The 14131-nt window shown below is 43.7% G+C and overlaps 1 protein-coding gene across 4 annotated transcripts in view; it reads right to left on the bottom strand.

Moving 5' to 3' along the window:
* MON2 (MON2 homolog, regulator of endosome-to-Golgi trafficking) overlaps positions 1–12509 on the bottom strand; it is a 65732-nt gene extending 53223 nt beyond the window's left edge. For 2 of the 4 annotated variants that reach the window (XM_015855348.2, XM_015855359.2), the window contains exon 1: positions 12302–12508. In XM_015855348.2, the coding sequence (XP_015710834.1) occupies positions 12302–12412 (111 nt within the window). In that variant the 5' untranslated portion in view covers positions 12413–12508. Of the gene's footprint in view, positions 1–12301 lie in introns of all 4 variants that reach the window. The other 2 variants (XM_015855341.2, XM_015855373.2) reach the window with 2 other exon arrangements.
* Between the last annotated feature and the right edge of the window lie 1622 nt (positions 12510–14131).

Below are 14131 nucleotides of genomic sequence, written 5' to 3'. Positions count from 1 at the left end.
AAAATAGCTACATTTCAAAAAATGAAACTTAAAATTTCCATGCTTTTTTGTTTGTTTCCCAACGTAAGCATAGGAAGACTCCACGCAGCCTTACCATCATTTGAATACACCTGCGAAATGCTGGGGAATTACAGCAGCCTTGCTGAGCAGTGTTTGCACATGAACAATATTTATAGAGTAACATCAACAGTGCCTAAACTAATATACAGCAGGGTCAAATGAGCGCACGGAAACATGCAAATATATATTCTGTATAATTGAACTGAGGTGTGCCAAATGCAGTTTCATTTATTTTAATTACATTAACTTAAAACTTACGATGGTGCAACATGTTCAATCGACCCTTGTTCCACTTCAGCTATAAATCGTCAGCTAACGAGGAGGGGTCTTGTCACAATAAATTGTTCCCATTCATTAATACAAAGGATTTGTCACAGTCCAACTTCAGTTACCTTCAAACTAAGCCTCATCACATCAACAGGCAATTGCTTTCTTACTCGCCAGTAGTGACAAACTCCTTCTGAATCAAAGAAATAATAACGCCCACATGCATGATATTCCCACATGCTTCACACTTCGCACAAAGAAGAAAAACAATATTTACAACACGATGTCTCTCATTTAGTTGTCTGCTACCTTTACATGAAATAGCACAGACTCTTTTTAAAATGACATAAAACAAACCAGCAGCCAATAAAGCTTTGACTGTTCTACCACTCTGAACACAGAAATTCTTCACAAGACATAGGAATCTATGTCATTATCCACACTGTATTTTGTTCTCTAACTTCTACTAAAATTACAAATCAAATTGTTTACAATTAAAAACTAACTACACCACACACATTCTATTAAAGAAAACAGTAACAACAAAACACCATACTCCCCTATAAACATAAAACATAGAATCATAGAATTGTTCAGGTTGGAAAAGACCTTAAAGATCATCGAGTCCAACCACAACCCAACCATACTAACTTAACTAACAACCCTCCCCTAAATCATGTTCCTGAGCACCACATCCAAATGGTTTTCAAACACATCCAGGGATGGTGACTCAACCACCTCCCTGGGGAGCATATTCCAGTGCTTTACTAACCTTTCTGTAAAGAAGTTTTTCCTGATATCCAACCTACACCTCCACTGGCTCCACTTGAGGCCATTTGCCCTCATTCTGTCACCTGTAACCAGTAAGAAGAGACCAGCCCCGCTCTCACTGTAAGCACCTTTCAGATATTGGAAGAGAGCAATAAGGCCTCCCCTCAGCCTTCTCTTCCCCAGACTAAACAGCCCCAGTTCCTTCAGTCTCTCCTCATAGGGCATATTCTCCAAGCCCTTCACAAGCCTTGCTGCCCTTCTTAGGACCTGCTCCAGCACCTCAGTGTCCTTTATCCTTAATCACTTATTCACAAAAAAGGACTTCAGTTGAAAAAGCAGGCAATAGAAAAAATGAGGATACAAACAGTTACCTGGCTACTCTATAGACATTAGTATAAATGTAAACTTGGATAGGCTTAGTTTAGCTTGGCAAATAGTAATCATAAGTATTAAACTTGCAAATTTACACCAATGTGAACATTACTACAGCACTCTAGAGGTCACTGCCCCATTAGAAAAGGATATTTTAATAAAGAACATTACAACGCTGACCAAGCGTATGGCCAGGTATAAATACAGTAATTTACTTTCATATAAATATAAAGCACCTGTTTTAAGCGGTCACCACTTGTAAAAGCAGCATTATACAGGTTTCCATTAGCACCACAGCTAACTGTAGTCTCAAGCAAATATATAGAACTCCTGTACCATAACAAAGCTCAAGCATACCTGAAGCCTTTACTCAATTACATCTCCTATTCTGCTACTTTAACATCTGTGAAATGAACTGAAATAAAATGCCTCAAGCACACCTTGTCGCTATTGCGTTTTGTTTCATGTTTCCGCTGCAGTAACTGTAGCATTCAGTTTTGGCAGGAGAAACACTGATGAAAAACAGAAACAGGCTCTCAGTGATAGCATATATTCAAATCAATTTCATCTGGATACTCCGTTTTGTTTCTCTTCAAACAGTCTATAATCTCACTGCAAAATCCAGAAGGACCCTCCGGGCTCAAGCACTCACCCCACCATCGCTTTGCTTCCCTACAGCTTGCACCAACCAAGTAACAGACAATCAACTTCTTCAACTTCTGCTTAGCACCCTAACACCAAGCAAGGGCTAACGTACCCTCAGGAAGGTCAACAACCAGGTAACATCCCATTCCCACATTGCCATTTCTCCACATAAAATACACAGACTATAAAGATCTATAACTCTAATACTAGTTAATATTGGAACCGTTAAATATGCAATTCTACTGGCTGCCCTTGAGGATGACGAAATGGGAAGCCACCAGTACCCACAGCCCAGTAACAGCTGACCTGATGTGTGGCAGTTCTGCAAATCGTTAGGGACTCTGTGCAAGTTCTCAGACCTAACTGGAATGGATCAGCCTCCAGTATCAAAGGATCACAGAAGCAAAGAATGGCCTGGGTTGAAAAGGACCACACTGGTCATCGACTTTCAACCCCCCTGCTATGTACAGGGTCGCCAACCACCAGACCAGGCTGCCTAGAGCCACATCCAGCCTGGCCTTGAATGTCTTCAGGGATGGGGCATCCACAAACTCCTTGGGCAACCCATTCTAGTGCATCAACACCCCCTGTGTGAAAAGCTTCCTTCTAACATCTAACCTAAATCTCCCTCTGTCTCAGTTTGAAACCATTCCCCCTTGCCCTATCACTATCCACCCTCGTAAACAGCTGTTTCCCATACTGTTTATATGTTCCCTTCAAGTATTAGAAGGCCACAACGAGGTCTCCTCAGAGCCTTCTCTTCTCCAAGCTAAACAAGCCCAGTTCCCTCAACCTTTCCTCATAGCTGAGGTGCTCCAACCTTCTGATCATCTTAGCAGCCCCCCTCTGGACTCATTCCAAGAGTTCTGCATCTTCCAAGATGCCAGTATAGCCGATGTCACAATGCTTGTGTTACCTGGTAGCCCAAACAAACAATGGCCATTAGGAGTAATGGCACACAGTATACTTGAATACATAACGCTGAATTTATTTGGAATAGGGTTTTACTTCTTACAAGCAAAGACATCATAGAAGCCCTTTTTAACTGTCTGTAATTATTTGCCTCTCTCACTGAAACACTAGCCCTACATCCAATAGATTATCTAAGAGATTCTCCTGCCTAAAGTATTGTCTCAATTCAATGTTACTGTGGCTTGCTTTGCAAAAGTACATTCTGGACAATTACTGCACTGCAAAACTATTATTTGGAAAAGGCACACCCACAAAAACTCACGCAGTAAATCAGCATCATGAAAGCACTCAAGTGTACCACATCTGTGCAAAAAAGCACTGTAATTTCCTTCTGTATTTTTATCCTCCTCAGGAATACAATCCCTACTCAGACCCTTCTCTTTTATATATGCTCATTCTATCTGTGATTTAAACTGGTGAAATGCTAGTTCTGATCTGACAGCACTGTGTACGCACAGGGAATTATTGTATTCAATGACTTAATGTACTTGGATTAGAGCTTGCTCACATTCTCCTGGTTTGGAACAAAGTAACCAGGCACCACCACCTGCAGAAGCAGATTGAGAGTATGTGAGCTTAGTACTTAAGCCAACCAGATGAATACAGGCCTACAAACCACCACTGATCAGGGTCAAGGCGATGGAGGAAGGCTATTTAGTGGACTAGAAAGAGGTAAGCACCAGGCACATCTCGAAGGAAACAAAGGAATAACACTCAGACTTCCACACCAGCTGCTAGGAGGTTATGGGCCAAGGCCCCCAGAAAGCCATTTATAGGCACAGGCAGGACAAGAAAGTGACCAGGAACAACCAACACGCGTTCAGCACAAGCCTGACCATTGCCTTCTACAGTGAGCTCATGGCCAGGTAATGGGAAAGCAGCACATGCTGTATGCCTCGACTATAGCAAAGCCTTTGATGCCATCCTCTATAGTATAGTCTAAGGCCTCTTACAGTCAAATCAGTGAGGTGTGGACCAGCAAACAACAAAGTGAGTTGATGACTGGCCAGACTGTCAGCTTAAAGAATAATTACAAGTAGCATCAGTCCAGCTGGTGACAAGTTACTCATGTTTCTCTTCAGGGATGGGCAGTGGGGCTAACTGCATTAACATCTTTATTAGCAGCACAAGTTATATCGTAAAGCCCACAGATAGATACCAAATTTGGGGTACTGCCCAATACACAGGTGGGTTTTACTCATAGGAACCCAAACAAGATGGTAAGATCCTCACGAGGTTCAACACAAATTCCTGCACTTGTAATAATGGAATCCCATACATCAGCAGAAACCAGGAGCAGACTGACCAGAAAGCAGCTCTGATGCAGGGGCCTGATGCACAACAAAAAGGAATGCAAGTCAGTGAGCCCTTACCAAAGGCAGCCAACAGTGGGCTGGGCTGTATTAGTATGAGTGTAATCAGCAAGGGAAGGGAGTCTTAAGTCTTTTGCACAATGTGCTCCAGCAACATTCTCACAAGAGCAGCTTCAAGCTCGCTAGAGTAAAGCAGACACTGATATAATAGGATGAAGCCAGAGGTCTACCAAGACCATTAGAAGGGGTGATGAACAGGGGTGGAGATGATGTGAGAGCTGCACTTGTTCAGCCTAAAGAAGACTATGCTGAGAGCTTGTTAATGCCTACAGCTATCTGATGGGAGGCTGCAGAGAACGTGAACCTGTGGCAATCACTGCTCATATGTATGTGCCATCCCAGAGTCATGTACAAAGAAAGCAGGGAAAACTGAAAGCAATAACTTTCTTTCAAGCCACTTCTAAAAATAACTCCTACATAGGTTTCTCAAACTAATTTTCCTGCCACAGTATCTTAGCAATCACACTATAATAGCATTAGTTTTCCAAGAAACTGAATATTTAATATCAGTAAACCACTTCCACTATCATAAAACCTTCCATCCAAAAGCAGCAGCTACATTTTTTCAGCTTTCTGTCTGGAATTGGTGATTTATGTGAATTGTCAAACAGCCCTATGTAAAAAAATAATAATAATCAAAAGGAATATTATACTTTCCACTTCTAAAGTTCATTTAATTTTTATTTAGCATTTGAAGACAAGAAACTACAAAGAGATGGTCAGCATCTATTCACATAGAAAACAGTTTTCCTGTTCACAGTTCACCTGAGATGCAAACAAAACTCATCTGCTTTTAATTTCTATCATTATCTACTGATAGAGGAAATTATTAGTTCACATTTCTAACCCCAAGAAGAGGGACTATAGTTGAAGATATCAAACTAATTCTTGCTGGACTTGACTGTACTCAAGGATGGTGCCTTTCCCAATTACAGGAGCTCCGTGCTGAGGAAAAACAGTAGCACTAGCTGAACCTACCTCAGATTTTCTTGACCAATTCAAGATATGCTACTGCAGACTTTATTTTTTTATATATAAAAGGACAACAACAAAAAGATCATTTCCAGCTGCAGTATTTTCTGTGATGTTAGAAGTGCTATTTCACATGACTGAAATCATTACTCCTGTGGTCCATAAACCTTCTGAAATGGGCTGCAAATACTGCAAGCTGACAGTTCAGAATCCTGAAGGTTAACAATCAATAATGCCACCAGAGGTGCCAGTTAATTGCATTCGAGCTGATACCTCCGGAGGTAGCTCACTTGACACAAATGTAGAGGTTAGGATAATGCAGTGCAAACATTTCATATCGAGAGTTTTCATTTGACAATCAACACACTACAACTCAGCTGGAAAACCATCACATACAAATCAATAGAGCAAATCAGAATGAATAGCATTCAGCAATCCCGTACTGAGAAGCAATGGTACTGGCAGGACAAAAAAAGATAATCAAGACTTAATACAGAACAAACACAGGCAGTTAGCAACAAATTTTCAAGTTATACTTCTCTTCTGCACAGTAAAATAGAAACAGGATGTATTTTTGTTTTTTCTATATTTATATAATTTAAACTTATGTATCTATACACAGCATATGGACATCCTGACATAGCCTGCATCAAGCACTGACACACTTCTGAGTGATCCATCAAGTACAACACAACTGATTATGAATCACTTAAAATTTCATTACATGCTTTACATACATACAATTACATCATCAATCTACATAAAATCCAGCTTCAGAGCTGCAGATTTTAATTCTGCCTTCAGCTTGTCTATCAAACAGCCTGGTACAAGCACAGGGTGCAGTCACCTAGTCAGACTGACCTCTGGCAGTAACAGCTCTTTGCTGATGTTGTTTCCTTTCACCAGGTGTGAGGCAGTTTGAGCACAAGCTGGACCTTGAGTTGACAAGAATTTCTGCTACAGGTTCCCTGTATCATTTTCAGGAAGCCATGGGAGGGAGACAGGGATTCAGTCAAAGATCTAGACAGACAAATTTATGTATCTAAACTCCCATCACACTGATGACAGTTTAAGAAGAGGCTTTAAGAATTAAGGAGCATTAACCTGACCCACCAGCAGTGGTTCTCTGCAGGTATCTATGCCTGAATGTCCATATCTGAGACTACTACACGCAGACAGAAGACCTACATTCTTCTGGACTAGCTGCTGAAAGCCAAGATAAAAGACATCAGTGTAACCATCTATTTGACAGCTGGAAGAGGTGATTCTGTAGGTCCTTTCCAACCTTGTGATTCTATGACTCTATGAATGCATTTCATGTGCAGTAGGTGTGGACTAAATGGACTAAAACAATCCCCTGGCTATGTGCTCCATCAGTATATTTCCAGAATGACTACAGAATGAACTGATCAATGAAGATACCCAAAGCTCAGCACCTTAATCTTACTCTGAAGCCTACAATGAGAAGTTTACAGATAGACCGAAGTACACAAAACGCTGTTGATTTTTTTTTCCATTCCTTCAATTATAAAGTGTTATATGACAGAGAAATCAGGTCTATAATCATACTGTCAGGCATTCTTGAAAACACAGTATTTCTCATCAGAGACTGAAATGATGACGTGAAGTTTAGAATTAAGTCTTACAAACAGAACTATTCGTATGTACAACGCTCCTCTAGAAATGCACTTTGAAAAGATATTACTGTACACAGATCAATACTCAATAAAAACACTGCAAAATTAATAGATTCCAAACATGAAGCTAACAGACATGGCGACTGGTGAAGCTCAGGTTCTATAGAAGAACTATAGGAAATATCAGTGCTTGCCTTTCAAACCAAACCAACTAAACCAAAGAACACCACAGAATAATGCGTCTCATGTGGGTGACACATGATAGAGTGCAAGCTGCCCAATTTTGACAATAAGCATTTTATAAATCAGTTAAATAGTATTTGGAAGGAACATTTGAAACAGTGTAAGTGAATACCCATTAAAGAAAACAAAACAACTAATGGCTTTACACACTTCTGAAACATTACTGAGGAAAATCTGATAATTGATCAACCTGCTCGGTGCAGGTTAAGTTCCTAGTACACTACAGCTTCAGAATTTAACTCATTTTAATGAAATTATAGCAGAAAGCTCCACATTTTGTTACTCCTATAGGAAATGGCCTATATACAAAGATCTCTGCCAGTTCCACTTGGCTCCCGTCTTTTCACTGCAAGAGCAGCATGAACACAGAGCTCTCAAAGAAACAATCAATGCAAGGAATACACCCAGGTACTCAAGGGACCAAATCACACAGCATTTCAGCATGCCGTTCTCTTTCTTAGCATAGGTGTGTACTAAACTGCATTTAACAGACTTTATGGAACAAACTACCATTATGGAACAAACCCATTTTTAATGTTTGAATATTAGTCTTTTATTAGTATTATTATTATTTTTAACGTGTACCTTACAGTTGCAATAGAAATCGTGAAGATCTCATTAAAAGCTAGTTTTTCACACAGAGGGTGGTGACACACTGGAACAGGTTGCCCAAGGAGGCTGTGGATGCCCCATCCCTGGAGGCATTCAAGGCCAGGCTGGATGTGGCTCTGGGCAGCCTGGCCTGGGGGTTGGTGACCCTGCACATAGCAGGGGGATTGAAACTCAGTGATCAGTGTGGTCCTTTTCAACCCAGGCCATTCTTTGATTCCATTATAGAATTCTAATTAACTGTTTTGCAACTTTTTAGCATGTATTTACATTCTGCAGCATGTCCTCACACGTGGTTTCATACAGTTACCCAGAAGGCAGGCTTTTAAACCAATGCTTTGATATCAGCCCTATGACACGTTCAGTACCAGCACTTTCCCCTAAAACCAGAGTGATTCAACACAGAGAATAGAGCTGCATGTAGATCCCCATGCAGACAGGACTGCGCTACAAGGACAAGCTATGTGAACAACAACTGTGTTCACAGAACACAGACAGCCTCTCAGAAAGTGAAAAGCCCATCTCTTCGCCCAGCTAGCCCACATCACTTCCACTGCAATTAAGCAATTCCAACAAATATTTGTTTTATCCAGAAGCTACATAAACGTGGATGACTTACTTTCTCCTTAAATAATTTAAAAAGGCTGCTTGTCTGCAAGTAGCTACTTATGAGAGAAGAAAAATAAGTTTGCAAAACTGGATTCTATTATTTTTCCTAGATAGAGGCAATCAATTGACAACACTTTTTCAAAAGTATTTCAGTATGCCAAAGACACACACAGCTCAATAAATAGTTAAACAAATTCTGCTCTGATTCAAACGCAGGTCTGGGAGAGAACCAGTACAGTCAAAATATCCTTCAGGAGTCCCCAGAGAGCACTTCAACGCACCAAAGAACTCAGAGCTAAAAAAAACCAAACAAAACACACAACTTCAGCTTCTCTGAACAGCCATGTAAGGCTGATGGAGCTGAATATTATTCCTTTTCCAGACCTACACTTCCAACTCACCCCAGCAGCAAAGACCCCAAAACACACAGCCACCACCACAGGAGCGCTCAGCAGTAGGCAGCTCCTGCCCACAGCATCCCTGACCCCCACCAAGCCCACCCTGACATGCATTCAGTGCCACCCCTTCCCTTTTCTTACCATGTGTCTCCAACTGTGCAGAACTGGTTCAGAAATCTTTTTTTTTGCTGTGTTTTCCCAAGCTCAGTTTGCTTTTACAGCTATTAGAAACAAACCAACCAACCCATCAACCTACAGACCTGGCTGTAAAGCCGAGATGGCTGGGCTGCATCTGTGTGAACAACACAGGGTTAAACAGCAGTGTAACGAGTCTGGGCTTCAGACTGAGTAGTGCTTTGTGGATATGCTTATGTTCCTCCTTTCAGTTGTGCTATTTCTGCTAAATACAAATATTTTCCATCATATTTCTAACACTGAAGCCATCCACCCAGCTCTGATGTCACTGCAGTGTTACCATCCAGCAATAAAACCAGAAGGTAACCCTTTTAGCACAAATCTCAGTTTTGTGATAAGACAGAACTCTTGCTCCAGTTAAAAAGATCCAGATCCAGTTAAGGGTTTGCTGTTTAACTATCAGAGAGGAAGCATTTCCTCTAAATCCTTAAGGCTGACAGCACAAGCTTGGCCAAGGGGAGTACTGCCTGCTTCCCACACACTTGCACTGGACATTAAGCCCGAGTCACTCAGAAGTTAAAGCAAAATAAAGGCCTGTGTGTGCCACACAATTCACCCAGTCAGAAATTAAGCGTTATAATGTTCTAACAGGGAGCAAAGTTTAGAGCCCAGCATATTAAAAACAAGGGAATAATAGCCAAGCACTGCTGTTGCCTGGCAGAAATGTCAGATTACTCAAGATAACATGGGCACGACCGATGCTGGTACTACAGACTGCTTCATCCTCTGTAATTTCAAACTCCAAGGATACTGTTTAATTTACAAGTGCCCTGAAAGCTTCTATCACATCTCAGGCTGATGCCTTCTTCCATAACTGGGAAATGGAAATATGGTGTGAAAATAAGAATGCAATTCTTCAGCAGTGTCATTACTTGTAGATGTGAAATATTAATTTGGCACATGATAGACACAGGCACTATAATCACACTTTGGTAACACTGTACAGCCTTCATGCTGAGTACACTCCTGCAGTCAGGGCCAATCTGAGGAAGCACCACGAAGGATTTATACACCCATCCAACATGAAAAAATGAGAACACCCAGTAACAAATGTGGGTCTGAAATTAAGTAGTAATTGGTATTTTCTGCACTCCTAAGAAGTAAGGTTGGCCCGTTACTAAATCCCCAGCTATTGCAAGCAGCACAATTTTAATCCTGGGGATTGCTTCAGGCCCGTCACAGTACAGTAACTTCACTAAGTTACACAGAAGTTTTAGGAAGTTGCACAGAAGCTGCAAAGTATCTCATAAGTTACAATGGAGATGGTGGTGGTGATGAGAACAGTGTTTTAAGAGTGAAAAATAAGGTGTAGGGAACCTGCTTTGGCAGGGGGGGTTGGACTCGATCTCTAGAGGTCCCTTCCAACCCCTACAATTCTGTGATTCTGTGATTAGAAGGTAGCAAAAATATATTTCAAAAATCCTATGCTTGAGCATAGCTCAAAAAGCTGGTGCTGCTCCCAGACACTCAGAAGAACATGCCGCTCCTCTGATGGCTCCAGCCAAATCCAATCACAATTAGAACTAATGCATTAAAATACCTGTCTAGCAGCTGCTATTTGAGAGTAAAGAATACTTGCTTCCTTCAGAACCAGGGGGAGAAAAAAAAGCTTCCAGCAGCAAGGAAATAAGATCACTTCCTGCAGCTGTGTCACGCGTCCTGCTCAGCCTAAAACTCTCTGAGGCCACAGCTGGGCTCCAGAAGCTCAACTATCCGAACTCTCAACAACTGTGAACAACTTCATCCAAAGTGCGTCAGTAACAAAGTGAGCTATGCAAAATTGCAGTGGAAATATAAAAGGAGATACAGAAGTTCAAACTCGCATGGGAATATGGCAAACACGCTCAGCACTAATCAAGTATTGCACATACAAAGGTTATTCAAACCTTCAGCATGGCAAACATAATGCAGTGTTGTTAGAAGCAGTGACTTAAGAACTGCATTGCCCATCCCCTTCATGGATCTTGAAGAGACTAAACATGACCACAACTAAAAGTTGGTTCAGGTGCCAAACAGCCCACCTGGAGTCACACAGTACCACAGGACAGCACGGAAGTGGTGCCCTGACCTCCCCTAAAACACACAGATTTACTTCTTCTGACAGCAGCCACTTCTTGTTCTTGCATGACTTACAGACACCATTTCTCAAAATACACGAGCGCTCCTCCACAACCTGCAATCACAGGTAACACACTGCAGGTGCCTTCATGCCTTTCAAAGCAAGCACGGTCACTTCAGTTCACCTGCTCAAACGAACAGTGCTTTATACAACTTAATTGGAACTAATGTCATAGTATACACATAATTACTTTCTTCCAAACTGACAAAGTCTTCTTCATGTTTCCCAGGTCCTCCACTGGTTCTGCAGCTTAATCTGAGTTAACTCATCAGTACTTTTTCCCTTCTTCTGTCGTGCAGAATAAACATTATTCAAAAAAAAAAAACAAAACAAACAAGTAGGAATGGGGAAAAAGTTAAACTAAACTACATAACACACACCAGAGAAACACAGTTATGTCCTCTAACTGCAGGAAAATCAGACATTTTGCCTCTAACTTGAAGTAATGCCACGCTTGCAGGGCAGCAGGCACAGCCCTGAGCTGCCAGAGGCCGAGGAGCATTTGGACATTGCTCCCATACACAGGACACTAAGCCCGAGTGTTTGGGTTCCAATTTTGGGTAGCACTGTGTGTGCCCAGCCCTTGCAGCCGACGGTCCCTGCGGGTCCTTTCCATCAAGGGATACTCTGAAGATTCTGCAATTAAGACCACTGAAGTGCCGGGTAGCATTTAGAGCAAAGTAAGATTTGAAAAAGTACAGACGCAGCCCTACTAACACAAGTTTATGAATGGAATTTTTGAAGAGAGAGAAGAAACCAACTTCAGCTCCTATCTGCCAGGCTTGCTGAGGTTCAGCAGCACCAGCCGCCAGCACCAGCAATCACCAGACGGCACCGAGCCGGAGCCAAACTTTAACTACCTTAACACCACCGGGGAGCAATGTGGGCTCGGCGCTGTCAGGGCCGTCCCAGCCGACCCCCGGCCGCAGCCCCGCTCCGCGGTACGGGACACGTCGCCTCCCCGGGTCCGCTGGCCCCGCCGCCCTCACCCGGGTCCCACCGGGCCCCGCACAGAGGGAGGTCCCTCCGAAGCGTCGCCTCGGCCCGGCCGCTCCTCACCTCCTTGACGGGAGGAAATTTTTTCCTGCACTCCAGGCTCAGGCCCCGCAGGTCTCCCTGCATGTTTTCCAGCAGTTTCTTCACGGCTTCGGGGCTGCTGGTGCCGGACATGGCGGCGCCGGGCCGGCCGCTGTTCCGACGGGGCAGGGGCAGCGCCTCCGGCTCCGCGGCCCCGGCCGACACGTCCGCGCCCGACACCGGAACCCGTCAGCCGCGGCCCCTTCCCTCCCTCCCTCCCCGGGTCGCCGCCACCGCCCCCCCGCTCCCACAATGCCGGGCGCTACGCGTCAGCCGCACGGCCGGGGGCGGGCGGAGCGGCCGCGGGGAGCCTGCAGGGCCGCCAGGCTTCCTCCGGCCGATAGGGCCTGTGTCGGGCCTGCGGCTGCTGGGCGAGCTATGGAGCGGGGCTACGGGATCCACAGAGCTCCTGCTCTGCAGGACGCCATCCCCGTCTCTGACGTCTCTCAGAGGTGTTGGCCCTTGCCACAATAACCATTCGCTGTGCGCCTGTTGCTGCGTCTCTCCCCTCACAGTGCCCGCCGACCGGCTGTGCGCGGTGCTCCTGCGAGATTAACGCTATTCACTGTCTAATCTGTCGCTTTTGTCTTGAGAACCTTGAAAAATTAAACATCGAGTTTATTCAGACGTCCTTACGCTTTATTCAGAGAGCCTGGGGCTCCAAACACAGGAAGGATGTTGGAGAGGGTCCAGAGGAGGGCAACGAGGATGATAGGAGGGCTGCAAAGACTGGCTGAAGGAGCTGGGCTTGTTCAGTCTGGAGAAGAGAAGGCTACAGGAAGATCTCATTGAGGCCCGCCAGTCTTTTAGGAGTGTTTATAAACAGAATTCAGCTCTTTACATGGGATAGATAATGATAGGACAAGGGGAAATAGTTTAAGAGAGATTTGGGGGGATTTTTTCACAGAGAGAGTGGTGCTGGCACAGGCTGTCCAGAGAGAATGTGGATGCCCCATCCCTGGAGATGTTCAGGGCCGAGCTGGATGTGGCACTGGGCAGCCTGATGTAGTGTTTGATCCAGCAGTTGGCGACCTTGCCTGTAGCAGAGGTTTGGAACTAGATGGTCACAGAATCACAGAATTGTAGGGGTTGGAAGGGACCTCTAGAGATCATTGAGTCCAACCCCCCTGCCAAAGCAGGCTCCCTACACCACATCACACAGGAAGGCGTCCAGCCGGGTCTTAAATATCTCCAGAGAAGGAGACTCCACCACCTCCCTGGGCAGCCTGTTCCAGTGCTCCGTCACCCTCACTGTNAGTTCCCTAAGTCTCTCCTCATAGGGGAGATCCTTCAGGTCCGTTCCAACACAAGCCATTCGATGATTCTGTGAAGATTCTTTTTCATCTTTTGTGTGTGTCTTTTAATGACAAAAGAAAAATAAATTGTCGTGGATCTGGGCACCCTTGCCATTTGTTTTTGCCCACTCCCTGTAACACACACCGCACATCATGTGGCACACAGATCGCCCATGGCACAGCATTGCTACTTTTCATCAGCGCCCTTAATCTGTCAACATAAGCCCTTAGGTTTGCTTTAAGAAGCAAGAAGTGAAGGATTGCTTTATAAATAACTTATTTTAATGTTTTTATTTTTTACATCGTTTTTGATCCACTGGCTGTTAATTTGGCAGTGCTGGATAAATAGATGTGACCTTTTAAAAAGGAAGGAGATGTTAGCACAGTGAGATCAGGCGGTCAGAGTTGCTGGGTCCTCATGGGGGGAGGTCGGGATTTCACCTGTTCAGTGAAGTCAAACCTGGGCTCTACAACATTTCTTGAGATTTAAAATGCATTTTGAGTTATATTCTCAAGG

The sequence above is a fragment of the Coturnix japonica genome, chromosome 1 (genome assembly GCF_001577835.2).
Source record: "Coturnix japonica isolate 7356 chromosome 1, Coturnix japonica 2.1, whole genome shotgun sequence".
NCBI classification, from domain to species: domain Eukaryota; kingdom Metazoa; phylum Chordata; class Aves; order Galliformes; family Phasianidae; genus Coturnix; species Coturnix japonica.
This window is presented reverse-complemented; position numbering and strand designations above follow the sequence as displayed.